Source organism: Clavelina lepadiformis, chromosome 3 (genome assembly GCF_947623445.1).
Source record: "Clavelina lepadiformis chromosome 3, kaClaLepa1.1, whole genome shotgun sequence".
Classification (NCBI taxonomy): Eukaryota; Metazoa; Chordata; class Ascidiacea; order Aplousobranchia; family Clavelinidae; genus Clavelina; species Clavelina lepadiformis.
In genome coordinates, this window is record NC_135242.1 from 1938312 (window position 1) to 1955470 (window position 17159).

The 17159-nt window shown below is 36.6% G+C and overlaps 3 protein-coding genes and 1 pseudogene across 5 annotated transcripts in view; 1 reads left to right on the forward strand and 3 right to left on the reverse strand.

Annotated features, from left to right (window-relative positions):
• LOC143449209 (uncharacterized) overlaps positions 1-8577 on the reverse strand; it is an 18263-nt gene extending 9686 nt beyond the window's left edge. Inside the window, exons 1-2 of one of the 2 annotated variants that reach the window (XM_076949316.1) lie at positions 7952-8577; positions 6841-7876 (exon numbers count right to left, since the gene is read on the reverse strand). In XM_076949316.1, the coding sequence (XP_076805431.1) occupies positions 6981-7876; positions 7952-8171 (1116 nt within the window). In that variant the 5' untranslated portion in view covers positions 8172-8577 and the 3' untranslated portion in view covers positions 6841-6980. Of the gene's footprint in view, positions 1-6840 lie in introns of those variants that run through there. The other variant, XR_013114535.1, reaches the window with a different exon arrangement.
• Positions 1-17159, reverse strand: part of LOC143449224 (uncharacterized) — a 30223-nt gene that overhangs the window by 2871 nt on the left and 10193 nt on the right. The gene's annotated exons all lie outside the window — the stretch shown is intronic.
• LOC143448471 (thyroxine 5'-deiodinase pseudogene) lies at positions 5579-6610 on the forward strand (annotated as a pseudogene). The gene is made up of 3 exons (XR_013114461.1): positions 5579-5584; positions 5714-5826; positions 6036-6610. The product of XR_013114461.1 is annotated as a thyroxine 5'-deiodinase pseudogene (transcript).
• On the reverse strand, positions 8233-17050 carry LOC143448472 (uncharacterized). The gene is made up of 4 exons (XM_076948235.1): positions 12471-17050; positions 10486-11415; positions 10284-10439; positions 8233-9773 (listed from the first exon to the last, which is right to left on the reverse strand). The coding sequence occupies exons 1-4, from the start codon at positions 14221-14223 to the stop codon at positions 8599-8601; spliced, it is 4014 nt and encodes a 1337-aa protein (XP_076804350.1). The 5' UTR covers positions 14224-17050; the 3' UTR covers positions 8233-8598.

Genomic DNA, 17159 nt, shown 5'->3' on the forward strand with positions numbered 1-17159 from the left:
AAGTAAATATTTGTTATATCTGTTATTTGCAGCACATTACATTAAGTACAGTACAGACATAGGTGATTGTTTTCCATGATCATAATCAACTTGAAATAAACACAAACTGAATTGCTACATTCACATGCACCGCAGATGCCAGGCAAACACTCACAGCTTTTACGTTACATGCTTCGCAGTGCTGATCACTACATAACTGTCACTACTGTTGCTGATCACTACATAATTGAACATTTATCATGGACATCGATACAAAATGAAATCGGCACGCTTTTTTAACAGTGGTTTCAATACAACATTTTTTTCACTTTTTTTCCTCCCCCTCCTTCCTTCGCCTTCGTTTTTTTATCCTCCTGCGCCGTGTATCTGGATGTGGGAAAGCAAAATTATGGTGTACAAGGAAGCGGCTGCTGTACACTGCGACTTGTAGCCAAATGCTTTTGTGCAGGTAAGGTGTCGTCTTATACAATAAAGATTTTTATTTATTTTGATAATAAACATCGATATCGGTTTTAAACACTAGAAGAACAAATCGGAGCAAAAGTTTGCGTCTCCTTTATTTGGAGACACCAATTAGCCCAAGTGTGCAATGTTGTTTCGGAAAACAAATCTTGGGTGTGCACTTTTTAATTACATACAATGGGTGTGCACCATAATCAGCAGTCTGGACCAGTGGCACTGCACAGTGTACAAATTGCTGTAAAAGAAGAACTCTGCAACTAATTTTCAATATTTTTTATTTATCGTCCTTTAATTATAGTGGGCATAGGTTGGAGACATAGGTTTATTCTGGTGTGCAATACTATTTCAGAAAAACATCTGAAATCTGGGCAAGTGGCACAGCGTAGGCCTAGTTTGCAAATCGTTGAAAAAGAAGAACTTAGCTACTAATTTTCAATATTCTTTATTTATCGTGTAGAGGAATTTACTAGCTTTTCTGACATCAGAAAATTAGTAACTACCAAGTATTTAACGCGTATTACATCTAAAATGGCCACTTCGACAGTAATTAAACCTGGCTCTGTTTTTGCTTCAGCTGAGTAAGCTAAACAAGCGAACAGTGGGTGGTATACACAGGGGATTGCCCCTTTGCGTGACAATGTTTTAACAAAAACAGAGATTCTCCCATTGCAGCGTAACATGTTCTTTAACCTTAAACATTATTATTTATTTGCAAGCAAATGCGATGCAGATGAAAAAATGTTTTCGTTTTAAACTTTGGTTGTATTTTTTACTATCGTTAACGTACCACAACCTGAAAATGACTTTCTTGAAAATGTACGCAGACAATGTCTACTGGTTCAGGAGCAAAATAAGAAAATGTGATATATTCTATTTGTATTTGCCGTGGGCTCCATGGCATTTAAAATGTCGAATGGTCGTTTCTATGTACTCAGGCTGCTTTTGCTAATGCTGTTTCTTATTTGCATTGTTATGTACAGGGAAAGCCCCTTTAAGCGCAAGAAATCGTGACGTCAAAGAAAAGACAAATATTAATTGTAAAATTCAACACATTATGAAGCAAGTGTTGAGTATTTACGCAATAATTGTAATCTAAAAAAAAATCTAATGATAGTTTTGCAACGAAACTTTAAGCAATTCTTTTTCCTGCAGTTCGTTTAGTGCTCTAAAGTCTAAAGATGTTCTTCTACAAATGCATGTACGTCGACATGTGTCGAAAGGCTCGTATAGACGGGAAAGCTCCCAACGCAAAAGTTTTAAAGTATGACACGAAACAGGAAATCAGGTAAAATGCGCGAATAGCCAGAGCAGGTTCAGTGATAAATGCTTTATGGTGATGTGGCATGATAATCTTTATCCTCGGACTGGGAAATATCTTTACACGTGTGACGAGTACGTCACGAGTCACGAGTTGTTTTCGAGATGTTTGAAATTTAATTTGGGACCTTGTAATTCAGTTGTTTACCACACTTGAGTTTTCTTTAATGACGTCAGATAATTTCCTCGCTTGAACTGATTTGCCACATATATATATCGATGCAATGTTTACAATCTTTCCTTTTCGTGTGATCAATTTCACTGGTTACTACAGCGCTATGTAACATTCAGTACAAGCTTTTACCGAAGGTGAAAACCTTTGTGTCTTATAATAAATAAAATGGGACCTTTATCATTTAGTAATTTGTATAGACAGAATCAACCATCAATCGTCCTCGCTCATATTCTAACAATTACCGCCAGCATATGCGGTCTTTATGACAGATGAGTTTCTTGTGTAATACTTCACAGTGAGTTCACACAAGTAGTGCACAAACGAATTCTTTTTGTCATAAGCTTATAGGTCCTGGTCATAAGCTTTACACGACTTAAACGTGGAGATGATTCCTCATCGCTCGAGCGCAGAGCCGAGTATTTTTAAATATTAAACTTGTGCGAAAAATATACCTACATATTAGTCAAGCGGGCGGTTTTGAAAGCTTTTATTCCTGCTATCTACCAAGTGGCCTGCATAAGCTATAACTTAGTAGCCTATCAGAGCTACAAAATTTTCAAAAACCAGTTTTGATAACTAACAACATGAGCACGACACCACCCCAAATACACGCACTGCCATACGCACGGGAAGTTTGCGAGTCGGCTCACTGGCAGCTTTCGTTGCGGACTAATGTCGAAATGTTTGTCACTTTTTTAGGCTTTTTTAGTTTAATGATTAACGACACAACAACAACAACAACAGACAAATAATAAACAGTAGTATAAATTAAATGGCAAAGCACAATTAAAAGAAGCAAGTTAAAAGCATGGCAGGCAAAGCCTCCATTTACTATATTGAAATATTAATTTTTTTTTCTTTTTACTAAACATTACTCGGATTTTTCAGTGTCCTTCACCAAATTTTCAAAGAGCTCAATCGATGATTTACAGTGGTTAGGCTTGGCGCGATAAATAGTTAAACGCGCTGCTGGCAACAAGTCAAAAAGATAGGCCAGGGTGGTCCAAACCCTGGCACGCGGGCCGCATGCGGCCCGCGTGAAGCTTTTGTGCGGCCCGCGAACACTTTGTGGATGCCGGAATTATCAGTGCTAAATCCAAGGTTTAAAAATACACCTACGCTTTATAAATACATTACATTCGCCACAACCCTAAATAAGTCGTGCATAATCGGGTCAATAGGTAACTATGAGGGAACAATGTCGGTTTGTGACGACACAAACGTGCGTTGATATTTTGCTTTTGTTGCTAGCGCAGAGTACACTCTCGAATTTGGTTGTAAATTAGCTGCAACTCGTTTATTTAGTCAAGGGGAAAAGTTTACTAAAAGCATGAGTGTCAAAAGAAAAGTGTCAGAGGAAAACAGAGAGTTCAATTCTACTTGGGAGGAAAGGTATTTTTTTGCCAATAGCAATGGTAAACCACAGTGTCTGGTTTGCTTGCAAGTTATTTCAGTGCCTAAAGAGTTTAATTTAAAGCGACATTACAGCACCATGCATGAGAAAAAATATGGCCAATACCATGGAACTTCTAGGGAAGCAATTTTGAAAGAGTTAAAGGGCAATTATTCCAAGCAAAAAAAAATGATTATTGGTTTTTCCAAACCCGATTCAACTGCAGACCTTAAAGCTTCATACGAAGTTGCTCTAACGCTCGCAAAACATGGAAAAGCTTTTCGAGACGGGGAGATTGTAAAAGAGTGTGCGATTAAGATGGCCCTTTCCTTTGGAGATAAAAAAATAGCCAAAAAATTTGAAAACGTTTCTTTATCTCATCAAACCGTTGCAAGAAGAGTGGCAGAATTGAGCGAAAACGTGACTGTGCAATTGAAAGACGTTGTTCAACAATGCAAGTACTTCTCTTTAGCCTTGGATGAAAGTACTGACATCAGTGACGTTTCCCAGCTTTTGGTTTTCATTCGCACTATTGATAAAAACTTTACTGTATTTGAAGAACTACTCAAGATATCTCCACTTCGTGGAACTACAAAAGGTATCGACATATATAACAGCCTTGCGTCTGTCGTTGATGCTTATGGAGGATTTGAGAAGTGTGCATGTGTTGTAACAGATGGTGCCAGGGCAATGACAGGACGAAAGAGAGGACTAGTTGGCATTCTAAAAGATCATGGAGTGAACTGCCCAACATTGCATTGTATCATTCACCAAGAAGCACTATGTGCCAAAGTTTTGCAGATGAGTGATGTTATGCTTAGTGTGACGAATATAGTCAACATCATCAAAGGGGGAAACAGAGCCCAGAGACATAGAAAATTCATCCAGTTCTTAAAAGATGTGGGTGCAGAATATGAAGATGTTCCACTATTCTCAAAAATTCGATGGTTAAGTGCAGGCAAAACATTGAAACATTTCTTTTCTTTGCGAAAAGAAATACTAAATTTTCTCCAGAATGAGATAGAAGGGACGACCGAGACATACCAGATTCAGTTGAGTGATGACAAGTTCATTGGTTCGTTGGCGTTCTTGACAGACATTAGTAATCACTTCAATATCCTAAACATGAAACTGCAAGGTAAGAAACAAAATATTTCTCAATTGGTTGGACACATTGAAGGTTTTCGCAAGAAACTTGTGCTATTTAAGGCTTCTTTGCAAAGGAATGATGCTACCCACTTTCCTGCATGCAGTGAAGTACTTGGTGAAAGAAAAAGTATCGATTTTTCTGCATTTTCTAACAAAATTGGTGACATCATCGATGAGTTTAACGACAGATTCGCTGACTTTGATTTGCTGAAAGCACAAATGGAGCTTTTCAACAATCCAATGGAAATAGTTATAGAATCCCAACCATCTTACGTTCAGCAAGAACTATGTGAATTGCAGTCAGACCCTTTTCTTCTTTCACGTAAGAATGAGCGTTACGACGCCTTTTGGAGGCTTTTAAGCAACGAACAGTTTCCACGATTAAACGACTTCGCACTGAAGATATGCTCCATGTTTGGTAGCACATACATATGTGAAAGCACTTTCTCCATTATGAAGCGATTAAAAAGCGACACACGGAACAGAATGGCTGATGAAACCCTGGATGCCTGCTTACGTCTGTCGACCACTGAATTTAAAGCAGAGATCGACACCATATGCAAAAGCAAAAACGCAGAGTCGCAAGCAGAGATTAAAAAGTGAGTTAGGCGTGCAGCAAAACATTAGGTCGATCAGAACAGCAAACTCAGTCCTTTCATTACAACTGTATTTTGTAAGCGACAAGATTTGTTAATGTTCATAGCCTGCGAACAGTAGTTAACAACGTTTCTACTTTCAGCAACGCGTTATCATTTCTCACTATGCGGCCCGTGAAGTTTTTCTCAGACCCTAATGTGGCCCTTCATGTTCGCAGTCTTGGACCACCCTGAGATAGGCTATTCACAGTTTAGGAATTCCGAGTAGTAAGTTGTTATGCTGAAGGTTGTGAGGATACTTCAAGCGCACAGCAATCCAGTTACATACATTTTCTCAGAACCAAACCGAAAATGAGTATTGAATAAACATGTACGATACCGTTTTAACATTATTTTTATAAAAAGCGCATAGCTCAGAATCTAATGTTTCTAACGCGAACAGCGCCTGATTAAATACTATAGCTTTAAGGTTAGGTTTAATTTGAAATGAACGTAATTTTGCATCGCTTGTTGATTTGTAATCGGCGAGGTGTTTGTCCCTTTAGCTTGCTGGATTTCATGTTTGCCGGGAGACCTCTAGTGGAAATATTTGGTTCCTGTTCCTGACCCCCGTTTGTCAAGAACATAGACGAACTTGGCAGGATTTCGCGGATGTACAAGGACAGGGTCGATTTTGTGGTCGTCTACATCGACGAAATACACGCCCTTGACGGCTGGTCTTTCGAACAGAACAAGTAACTGCAATTCAGTGTCTCTTTTCCACTTGACCGCTTGGCTATTATAAGTTAGTGATAAAGCTATGCCATTCAGCAAATAACCAAAATGTTGACTAAAATACATATGTGATAAATTTGATGTTTATGTCACCTCCATTTGACAAATTTCCCGGTAATAAGTGCGCCCCGATCGAGATTGGTTTAAAAATAATAATTTTTCTTGGCAGGTTTAAAATAAAGACGCATCGTGCAATTGAAGATCGTTTGTCGGCGGCTGAAATTTTGCAGAGCTTGGATGACTTTTCTCTCCCGCTAATTGTGGTGGACACGATGAAGAACGAAGCAAACCTCAACCATGGAGGGTTGCCAGAGCGGATGTGCGTGGTACTAGATGGAGAAGTGAAATACATCGGCGTGATAGGATAGGAGTAGGACCTTACGACTTTAACATCGAAGAGATGATAACTTATTTGGAAAAAATTGTAAAATCTCCTCAATAATTTTTAACTCATTCAACCAAATCATTTAATTTAAAATTTTATGCCACTGGGAAAACTAAATTACTTTCTATAATTTAGAATAAAATCGTGGGTTGGAAAACATTTGTTCCAAGTGCTTTTTGTGGAGTTTAATGACGAATTTTCTGTCACTGCCATATTTGGTAACAGAAATATCCGATAAGCTGCTCCTCAAGATTTATTTGCAACAAATTGGCAAGTTCTTGGGTTGCTTTGATAGTTATTTTGCTAATCACTTTGCTCTGGGTTTAAAAATGGTTTAATAAACGCCTAAAACTGCTATAGCTGATGAATAGCATGCTTGTATTATTATTTATCAAAAACTTGCACAAAAGTTTATTAAACTGCAGTTGAAAGTGTGATATATTCCTGAGGGTCGGTATGGGATAAACCACTGTTGACACTGTCAACTTGACAGAGTTGAGCTTTAGAACTGCGTGGTTTTCTGACTTATCAGAACTTAGCCGTTGTTCGCTTGGAGATGCAAGACTGTGTTCTGCAAACACCACACCGCTTGTTGTTACGTACTTGATTATAAACCACAGGTCGGAGTGTACTTCACAAAACAAACAAAGGACTAAACCTGACAAAGATTAGTAACCAACGTAGGTTGGTTGAACAGAGCGAACTCTACAAGCTTAGACGTAGAATCTCTCACTGAACGCTTTCATGGCGTTTAAGATGATCTTTCAAAGCTTGTTTTTGACGAAAGCTTTCCCCGCACTGTTCACACTTGAATGGTTTTTCTCCCGTGTGCAGACGAATGTGTTCTGTTAACGTATGTTTGCAGGTCAAGCCCTTTCCACAGATGCTACAGAGAAAAGGTTTAGGACCGTTCTTGTGCTTTTCACGATGCTTCCGTAAAGTTGTATGGCATGCGAATGCCTGATTGCATTCCATGCATTTGTAAGGCTTCTCCCCGGTGTGGATTCGCATATGTATCTGTAATGTCGTTTGCTGAGCGAAGGATTTCTTACACACGGTGCATTCAAATGGTCGCTCTCCAGTGTGAATTCTGATGTGGCTTTTCAAATTACCTTTAAATTTAAAGGCCATGCCACACTGTTGGCACTGGTACGGCCGTAGGTCTTGATGGGCTTTCATGTGAACAGCCAACGTTGAGGCGATTTTGAAAGCTTTGCCACAGACATGGCACGAATAGTTTCTCTCTGTCCCATGGCTGAGTAAGTGGTCCTGAAGCTTTCGCCGTTTCTTAAAAGCTTTATCACAACCAGCAATTGTACATTTAAATGGTTTCTCAGTTTTATGTACCAGGAGATGCTGCGTTAAATAGCCTTTTAATTTGAAGGACTTATGGCAGTATATGCAGTGGAAAGGCAAGCGACTGCTGTGGGTTTGCAAGTGTTGCAGTAGCGCTGCTCGCCTGCTGTATGTTCTTTCACATTGCGGACACTTCAAAGGGTTTTCATTTTGCACATCACTGCCATCTGGTGACAAATTTACAGGATCCGTGTCGTCTTCATTGTACTCATTCACAGCCGAAACCATATTTCTTTGAAATCTCAAGTCCGACAGATCTTCCTCCGTTTCTGAAAGCAAATTGTTCTCGTCTTCAGACAATTCCACATTTATGAAATATCTCGAACCATCCAGTTCAGACTCACTTCTTTCAACGACATCATTTTCACGACAATCAGGAAGTCTTGCTTTGCATCGAACTTGTTGCTTCTTTACTTCAACGAAGCTTCCTGTGTTATTCAATGTGATAAGTGTTTCGATTTTATATTCCAGTCTCTGAATGGCTGCTTTAATTTGTGAAAGAGAATCTATCTGTGAAATTAAACGCAGTTCTTTCAAAACCAACACTTCCATGAGATTATCCATACTGGTAAACACTAGGAGCTCTCAATCAACAGCAAAAGTGTTCAGCCAACAAAAATACTGCCTATAAAAAAAGTACAATTTCGTTACAGAATGTTGTTCAAATATTGTCAAGAATAACAAACAAAACCAGTCACTGCAGCAGATTCTATGGACTTACTGTTTGCAGAATAAGGATTCCTTGAGCTTAATTACGCCTATCAAATCATCTGAGACATTTATAACTGAATTTTGTGCAAAAAAAAGAAAATGTGTAAAGCACAGTCTTAACCATAAAATAAAAATACATAAAACTGATCATCATAATCATCAAACTGTCAAGCATTAGGCATGAACTTGAACAATGGTAAAACTACAAAATAATTTTGACATTTGAAAATGAATGTTTGCATTGTTTATTGCATATTGTACACAATTCATGTCAATGATGTTATGTGTGTACAAATGTTCCATCTAACCACTCCGTTTTTTCACCAGTGTGCGTCACTTGATGCCTGGCAAGAGAAAACTTTGACCGAAATCGCTTTTCACAGATTTCACAAATCCATGGTTTTTCTCCGTTGTGGCATCTCATATGGGTTTTTAAGCAGGTTCCAGAAGACAGCCGTTTAGGACATATTGGGCATTGGATTGGCATGTCTTTAGTATGTATACGAAGATGGCGCTTTAATTTGTATTCTTCTCGGAAACGTTGTCCGCAAGTCACACACGGCCAAGGTTTGTCTCCAGTGTGCGTAAGCAGATGTCTATTGAGTCTGTATTTATGCGGAAAAGATTTTTCGCAATATTTGCATGTGTATGGCTTAATAGTGCTGTGTAATTGCTTGTGTATACATAGATATCTTCTCTTGACAAATGATTTATCACAAACATCGCAAATAAACTTTTCGTCATTCAGTGTCTCATCGTATTTTAGTGGCGTCTCGCTTTCCTCAAGCAACTTGCATTGCATTTCAGCAACAAGATCAGCTTTACCAAAAGAAATTCTTAAGTGTTTTTTTGCAGATTCTTTCTTGTCTTGATCGCTTTTTGACTTTATTTGACATGAGTCAGTGGAAACTTTCTGCTTTTTAGTCACACTTCTAGTTGTTACTGCATCAATGGCAAGTTTATGCTTTTTGGGGACACTTTTGGTTGTAGCGTTTTCGAAAAGGTTCTTTTTTGCTTTTCTATGTGATTTCTGTGATGGTTCTGATGGTTGTTGTTCCAGAACTGATAAAGGCTCATCTTTAACGATAACAACACGAGATGAAAACGATCCAGATCTGGAGGAGCACTGTTTGGCCGAAATGCTGGGATCCAACTCAGTGTGTGGGGGATCTGGCATCACAGGATGCTGTTGATTCCCATGAGATAAACATGGAAGGTCTTGACTTGGTTCATCTGTAGTTTTAGTTTTTCCTTCTTCGGTTAATGGCATCCTTTTGTTCGCTTCTGCTTTAAGTTGCTTCAAATTAAATTCCTCGATTTTTTCTTCCATTTTTATAAATTCCTTCTTCATATCTTTTCTAATCGATTTCAATTCTCGCAAAATCAAGTTTCCTATTGCCTTCATTATAACATCATTATCAACTTGAACACCAGCTATTAAAGATTCCATATTTACTTAGAAACAACCTGTAAAGAAAAACAGTAAGTGAGAATTAGAAATTAAATGTTACGATTTAGAAAACAATAATGACAACAATGTGACTGGAGTACCTTAAAATATGATAATTTGATAAACTACAAAAACGTGATAAGAAAAACCTAGACTCGAGTATAACAAATCAAGAATTAAACTAGAGATACTAGTCATGATTAATACAAAGATTAAGACAAAGATATCGAAATTTCAACACAGCTAGGTATCAAGCAAGGCTCGTAATAGTCCTCTGAGTTTCAACTGCTCTGTTATTTAGCTGGCACTACATAGCATAGCTATCGCATGCATGTCAATTTAACCTCGTAACATCACCAAAAAACTTAAATTACATTTTGAAGTAATTTGCAAAAAATAGAATATGACATTAATCAACATATAGCCTGTATAGATGTACGCATTGCCAATAAGAAAATAAATTGACTTGACATGATCAATAATTTTGTAATCTCAGCTGGAATAAAATCTATTACTTTTGTATGTGTTTTTGATCATGATCATGATCACGACCAAAGCTGTCACAACAAAATTGGCAACAGTGTTGTTTTTCACTTGTGTAGCAAAGTTAATATTAATATCAAACGCTTTCCAAAGGTCTGGACATTTCATTTGTGTGGAGCAGATTGTGTCTATTGAGATTAAATCTTTCCGCAAACTGCTTGCCGCAGAATTCACAAGTGCGCGAATCTTCTATAGGGCCGGGTTTTTCGCCTGTATGAAACAGCTTGTGTCTATTAAGATTAAATTTCTTCACAAACTGCTTAACACAAATTTCACAAATGTGTTGACATTTTATAGTGTCAGTTTCATCTGGGTGAAGACAACGCTTATGCCTGTAAAGATTGAACCTTTTTCCAAATTGCTTACCGCAGATTTCACAGGTATACTGGCCTATTGTGCTTTTAGATGACAGATGTAAGGGTTTTTGTAAACATGCCTTGTTCATGCAGCCAACCTTAGTCACGGTTTCACGGCAACATATCCCGGTTAAACCTTTTTCATTAATGGGTTGTTGAAAATTTTCTAAAGCACTACTTGCACAAGGTTCTTTGTTTGTTGCGTTTTCAAAACTTTTCGATTCCTGATCTGACAAAAACCCATCATTCACAGAATAATCGTCAATTCCAGAAACATTACTTGAAACGTCTGATACACCACTACGACTCAGAGAAGTGTAGCAGTTGTTTTCAAAGTTTTCAGACAAATTCTCAGCTACATGTTTAGGAAATGTTTCAGATTTTTTAAAGTATAACCGTTGCGAACCTTCTTGTTCTTCATCTAACAAAAATTCCTCTTTAATCTTTTCAAAATGAGCAAAAATTGATGAGTTTTCACAATAAGCTTCTTGATCACAAACATCAGATTGTATAGATGGTGAACCTGATGCTTGCTCATATGATAACGTGTTGCTCACAACTGTAGCTCCATCAGTTTCTTCCAGAAAATGCTTTAAAATCAATTCTTCAATTCTTTCTTCCAATTTTACAAATTCTTTCTCCACATTCAATCTGACTGATTTTATTTCTTGCAAGAACAAGTGTCGGATTGTCATTGTTGCACCATTACCATCAACCTGATTCTGGATCAGGTCAGTTTCCATTCTTTCTGTGTTTATATAAACTCAACATAAAATTTTGTAATTGAAGCTGAAATAAACACATCAGCAAAACTGAATCAATAAGACAACAATAACACACACAGGGACATAATAATATAAAACATGACAAATGTAAACTCTAGGCTATTATAAAAGCTCCACTAGACTATTATAAAATAAAAAGGTAAACATTGAACACTTTCATCATAAAAAAATAAAAGTGATGTGAAGACTGCAACTATTTGTACTGTAATAATTAAATTAAGAGACTTATTAGCAAAACCTGTGTGTGGCGTAATAAGTAATTACACACAAATGTGGTAAAAATGCAATCAAAATTGCGCATCAACCTTGGATTAAAATGGATTGAAAAATGGATTGGATTAAAATGGATTATGGATTAAAATTTATAGAAAAAGAATCGAAAAATGAGCGCGGTTTTAACAAAAAAAATAACGTGATTTGGTACCTTAACCCATGTTTGTTTTATCAAAGTATGTGATGATTTAACAATTCAGCAACAAGTCACAATGGCAATGGTAAGACAGTGCCAGTTGATGGTGTGAATGACATTGGCTGATTGACATTGATAAATTATTTATAAACTACATGAAAAACACAAAAACCATCCAAAACGCAGTTAAAACATTAACAAATGTAGAGTGCTTTTATGAACAAAGTTTTTTTGGAGATTTGCGTTGTGCATTTGTTCTAAATTTAATAGGTAAGGTAGGTATGTGTAAAATGACTACAAATGGATCCATTTAAAACACATTCTATTGGTTGGCCGCATAAGTTGAAGAAGTCAACAATTTTGCTTGTTCCTAGACGTTAAAAATACAATGTAAGTGAATGCATAAACTGATGCAATGTTACAACTAGTCTAGCCAAGCAACCACTGAAGACAATTATCCTTGCTTATAAAAAAATTTACAAGGTTAGCACCATAAAATCATGAATCAGGCCCTGTATCATTTCCAGACAAAGATTTCCCAGACTGACAAATTTCTTTTCAATGTAAATGACCTCAGACAAAAAGAACATTGACAAGGTCGCTCTCAAGTGTGGATTCTCATATGATTTTTCAAATGGCTGCTTTGGGAAAATGACTTGTGGCACACATCGCATTGATAAGGTCGTTCACCAGTGTGGGTTCTCATATGAGTTTTCAAACTGCTGCTATTGAAAAATGACTTGTGGCACACATCGCATTGATAAGGTCGTTCACCAGTGTGAGTTCTCATATGAGTTTTCAAATGGCTGCTTTTGAAAAATGACTTGTGGCACACATCGCATTGATAAGGTCGTTCACCACTGTGGGTTCTCATATGAGTTTTCAAATGGCTGCTATTGAAAAATGACTTGTGGCATACATCGCATTGGTAAGGTCGCTCTCCAGTGTGGGTTCTCATATGAGTTTTCAAACTGCTACTATTGATAAATGACTTGTGGCACACATCGCATTGATAAGGTCGCTCTCCAGTGTGGGTTCTCATATGCGTTTTCAAATGGCTGCTATTGATAAATGACTTGTGGCACACATCGCATTGATAAGGTCGTTCACCAGTGTGGGTTCTCATATGACTATTCAAATGGCTGCTTTGGGAAAATGACTTGTGGCACACATCGCATTGATAAGGTCGCTCTCTAGTGTGGGTTCTCATGTGAGTTTTCAAATAACTGTCAGTGGAAAATGACTTGTGGCACACATCGCATTGATAAGGTCGTTCACCAGTGTGATTTCTCATATGTATTTTTAAATGGCTGCTATTGAAAAATGACTTGTGGCACACATCGCAATGATAAGGTCGTTCACCAGTGTGAGTTCTCATGTGTATTTTCAAATGGCTGCTTTTGATAAATGACTTGTGGCACACATCACATTGATAAGGTCGCTCTCCAGTGTGGATTCTCATGTGAGTTTTCAAATCACTGTTAGCGGAAAATGACTTGTGGCACACATCGCATTGATAAGGTTGCTCTCCAGTATGAGTTCTCATGTGAGTTTTCAAAACACTGTTAGCGGAAAATGACTTGTGGCACACATCGCATTGATAAGGCCGCTCGCCTGTGTGAGTTCTTATGTGAGTATTCAAGTTTGCTTTATGTTGGAATAATTTATCACAAAACTTGCAAATAAAATGTTTTTCTTTGTTGTTTCCAACAAACACCTGAGTATGGATTTTGCAAGCATTGTTTCTATCATTTGTTGCAGAATTATCAAAGAACATTTCCACAGATTCGCTGCATTCTTCATCTGAACTTCTTTCAATACAGTTTCCGGTATCGATCGTTTTAACTGTGGCTTTTACTCCAATCTCTGAGTGAGAAGTTAATTTATTTAATATGGATATAGTTGGGTCATCAGTCTCAGTTCGCAAATCCGCATAATTTTGCAACAACAAAGGTTCCTCTTCAATAACATCAAATTGAGGATAAATTGATGCCTTTTCAGAATGATCGTCTTCAATACAGGTTTGGGGCCTAGCAGTTTTAACTGCGGCATTTACTTCAATCTCCGATTGATGAGAAAACTTATTTGACATGGACATACTTGGGTCATCGGTTTCAGAAACCTTCCAATGCTGCAACAACAAAGGTTCTTCTTTGATAGCTTCAATAAGAGGAAAAACTGATGCATTCTCAGAATAAACTTCTTTAATACAAATACCCGTGTCAGATTCTACATCTAATGCTTGTGACGTTTTATTTATCGGTGTTGCATTGTTTATGGTTTCAGCTTTCATTGTTTCTGCCAGAATCTTTGAAACCATATCTTCCATATTTTCTTGCACTTTAGCAAATTCTATCTTCATGTCACATTCATTTGAATTCTTGTGATATCACATCACTGATTGCTTTCAATAAAAAATCAACATACATATTATCTGGATGACACTCCATCGTTTGATTGTGATACAATAAAACTATACAAAATATTGGCTGAAAACGTGAAAGGTAAAACATTTTAATAAAAAGTAACATATTAATTTGAATAAGATGTCAAAACCAAAAATTTGAATTGAAATGTTTAATGTAAATTGTAATAAATATGCTTGCTGTGACAGTTGACAAAATGTACGATGTGTTTAAAAAGGAAATAACAGTTTGAAACCGATGATGAAAATACACGATGAAAATAATCTATTTAAGTAATATTGTCTGTGTTCTTAATTAAATAAAACACTTGACCAATGCTTTCTCCACACATCAACATTAATTGTAAAATTAACATTGGACCTACGAGCCCCAGAAATTTGTGAATCAGGTCAAGTATCATAAACTTTAGAGTTTATCTTAAAAGTTTATCAAAAAAACATCATCATATATGAAATAGGGACACCAATTCTATACTTATATATACCCAACAAATAAATATATAAAAACACTCAACATACTTTTCACAATTTTTGAAACAAGTAGTTTTCCTCCACAATGAAATTGGGACACATCTGTTAACTTAATGACAACTAGAAAACTGAAAATTTGTTAATTAAAAAATGTTTTTTTGCAAAAAAACAACTAATATATTGTTTCAAGTTTCAAGATGCAAAATACACGAAATCATTTTAAATGACATAACACACCATAAACAGTGGTACATACACAAACCTGGCACACACCATAAACAGTGCTCAAATCACTTAAAAATCATAGGGCAACACAATTAGCAAAGTTTTATCTGAATTAATTGTTAAAATCTGTTTGATGTGTTGTTGAAAATCACTGATCAATGACTATTGATTTGATTGAAACGTTTTAGGTTTGCTTCAGGTTTTCATGTCATAGTATTTGTACTAGTGCAGTGGTTCTTAAACTGGGGGGCGTGTAACATTCATAAGAGGAGCGCGAGAGATGACAAACTGTCTATTATATGAGCTATGTCCAAACATACTTTCTTGACTTTCGCTATAAGTTCATTTTTACTAAAATTTTAAAGTGTGTCATGATGGCAATTGTATTTTTGAAATTTGGATTCTGAAATACGGCAATTGTTACGTCATCATATTTGCTCTCTCTCCGCATTGAAGCGTACTGTTTTTGTTTACTCATTCAATCACTCCTAGCTCGATTAACCGTCCTCTTGTGTTCTCTTTTTGCGGTGACCTGTTTTTTCTCACAACGGGTGGCGGTGTAACAAGAAAAACTTTTACAAATGTATCACTTGTAGAAATACTTAATTTACACTAAATGCATTTTCTTTAGTTTTACAATTATGATGTATACAGGAAACCAGATGTTTTTTCTACTAACCTGTAAATATCCGATCAGTTTACGACGTTTAATTTTCAAGTAATTAACAATTTAAAATTTGTGTGCAGTGCCGGCCACACATAATAAAAATTGTAATGTCGCGCACCCGGTATAAGTAGGGTGAAACCAATGTCAGCCAATATTAAAACCGTAAAATGAACTAAAACTTAAATTTATTATTGATTTAATAACCAGGTAATTTAGTAATTAAACTAATTGTATTGACACAAAATGAGTGGAAAAAAGAGAAAGTATGACCAAAATTATCTGAAGTATGGCTTTATAGATACCACATTGAACGGAAAAGTTGTACCGCAATGCGTGATATGCTTAGAAAAACCAAGCAACGACGTTTTAAGACCAAGTCGTTTGCAACGTCGTCTTCATGAATATAAAGAAAAAACCTAGGAACAAACTTGACTGTAAAGCCGACCTAAGATGTGCATTACCTTCTACAAAGCCTCCAATTAAACGTTTGGTTTCCCAAAAACAACTACATCCTTCACATTAATGAAAGTTTATTGAAAATAAATTGTTTTGTTTAATGCTTTTTTATTGGCAATGAGGTGGGGGGCAAAATTTTTAGGTACCGTCAAGGGGGGCGTGTGCCAAAAAGTTTAAGAACCCCTGTACTAGTGAAATTTAATAATCCAACCGTTTCAACAGTTTCGTTTATGATATCATTGTTCAATTTAATGTTGATTAATAACGTTTTGAATTGCCTTGCTTGGTTGAGTTTTCAACCTGGTTAAACAATCGTTTCAATGTAAGTAATGCCTCAGCGAGATGCGATAAAATTTCCTCACAAACAATGCTTCTAGACATTCCTTTGTCATACTGCTAAAAAATTCAAAGAAAAAAAAAACAGACAAAATGCAACGCGTAACGGTAATGGGAATCTTGGCATAACGGTCTTATAAATAAAAAACAGGGACAAATTTTTTTTCTGATTTTTATCTATTTTGATTATAAACATCGATATCGGTTTCAAACACTAGAAGAATAAATCGGAGCAAAAGTTTGCGTCTACTTTATTTGGAGACAACAATTAGCTCTAGTGTGCAATGTCGTTTCTGTAAAAGAACTCTGCAACTAATTTCCAATATTTTTCATTTATCGTCCTTTAATTATATGTTCTTTAATTATAGTGACATAGTTTGGAGACATAGGTTTATTCTGGTGTGCAATGCTATTTCAAAAAACATCTGTAATTTGAGCCAGTGGCACTGCGTAGGCCTAGTCTGCAAATCGTTGAAAAAGAAGAACTTACCTACTAATTTTTAATATTTTTTATTTATCGTGTAGAGGAGTTTACTAGCGTTTGTGGCATCAGCAAATTAGTAACTACCAAGTATTTAACTCGTATTACATCTAAAATGTCCACTCCGACAGTAATTAAACCTGGCTCTGTTTTTGCTTCAGCTGAGAAAGCTGAACAAGCGAACAGTAGGGGAATACACAGGGGATTACCCGTTTGCGTGACAATGTTTCAACAAAA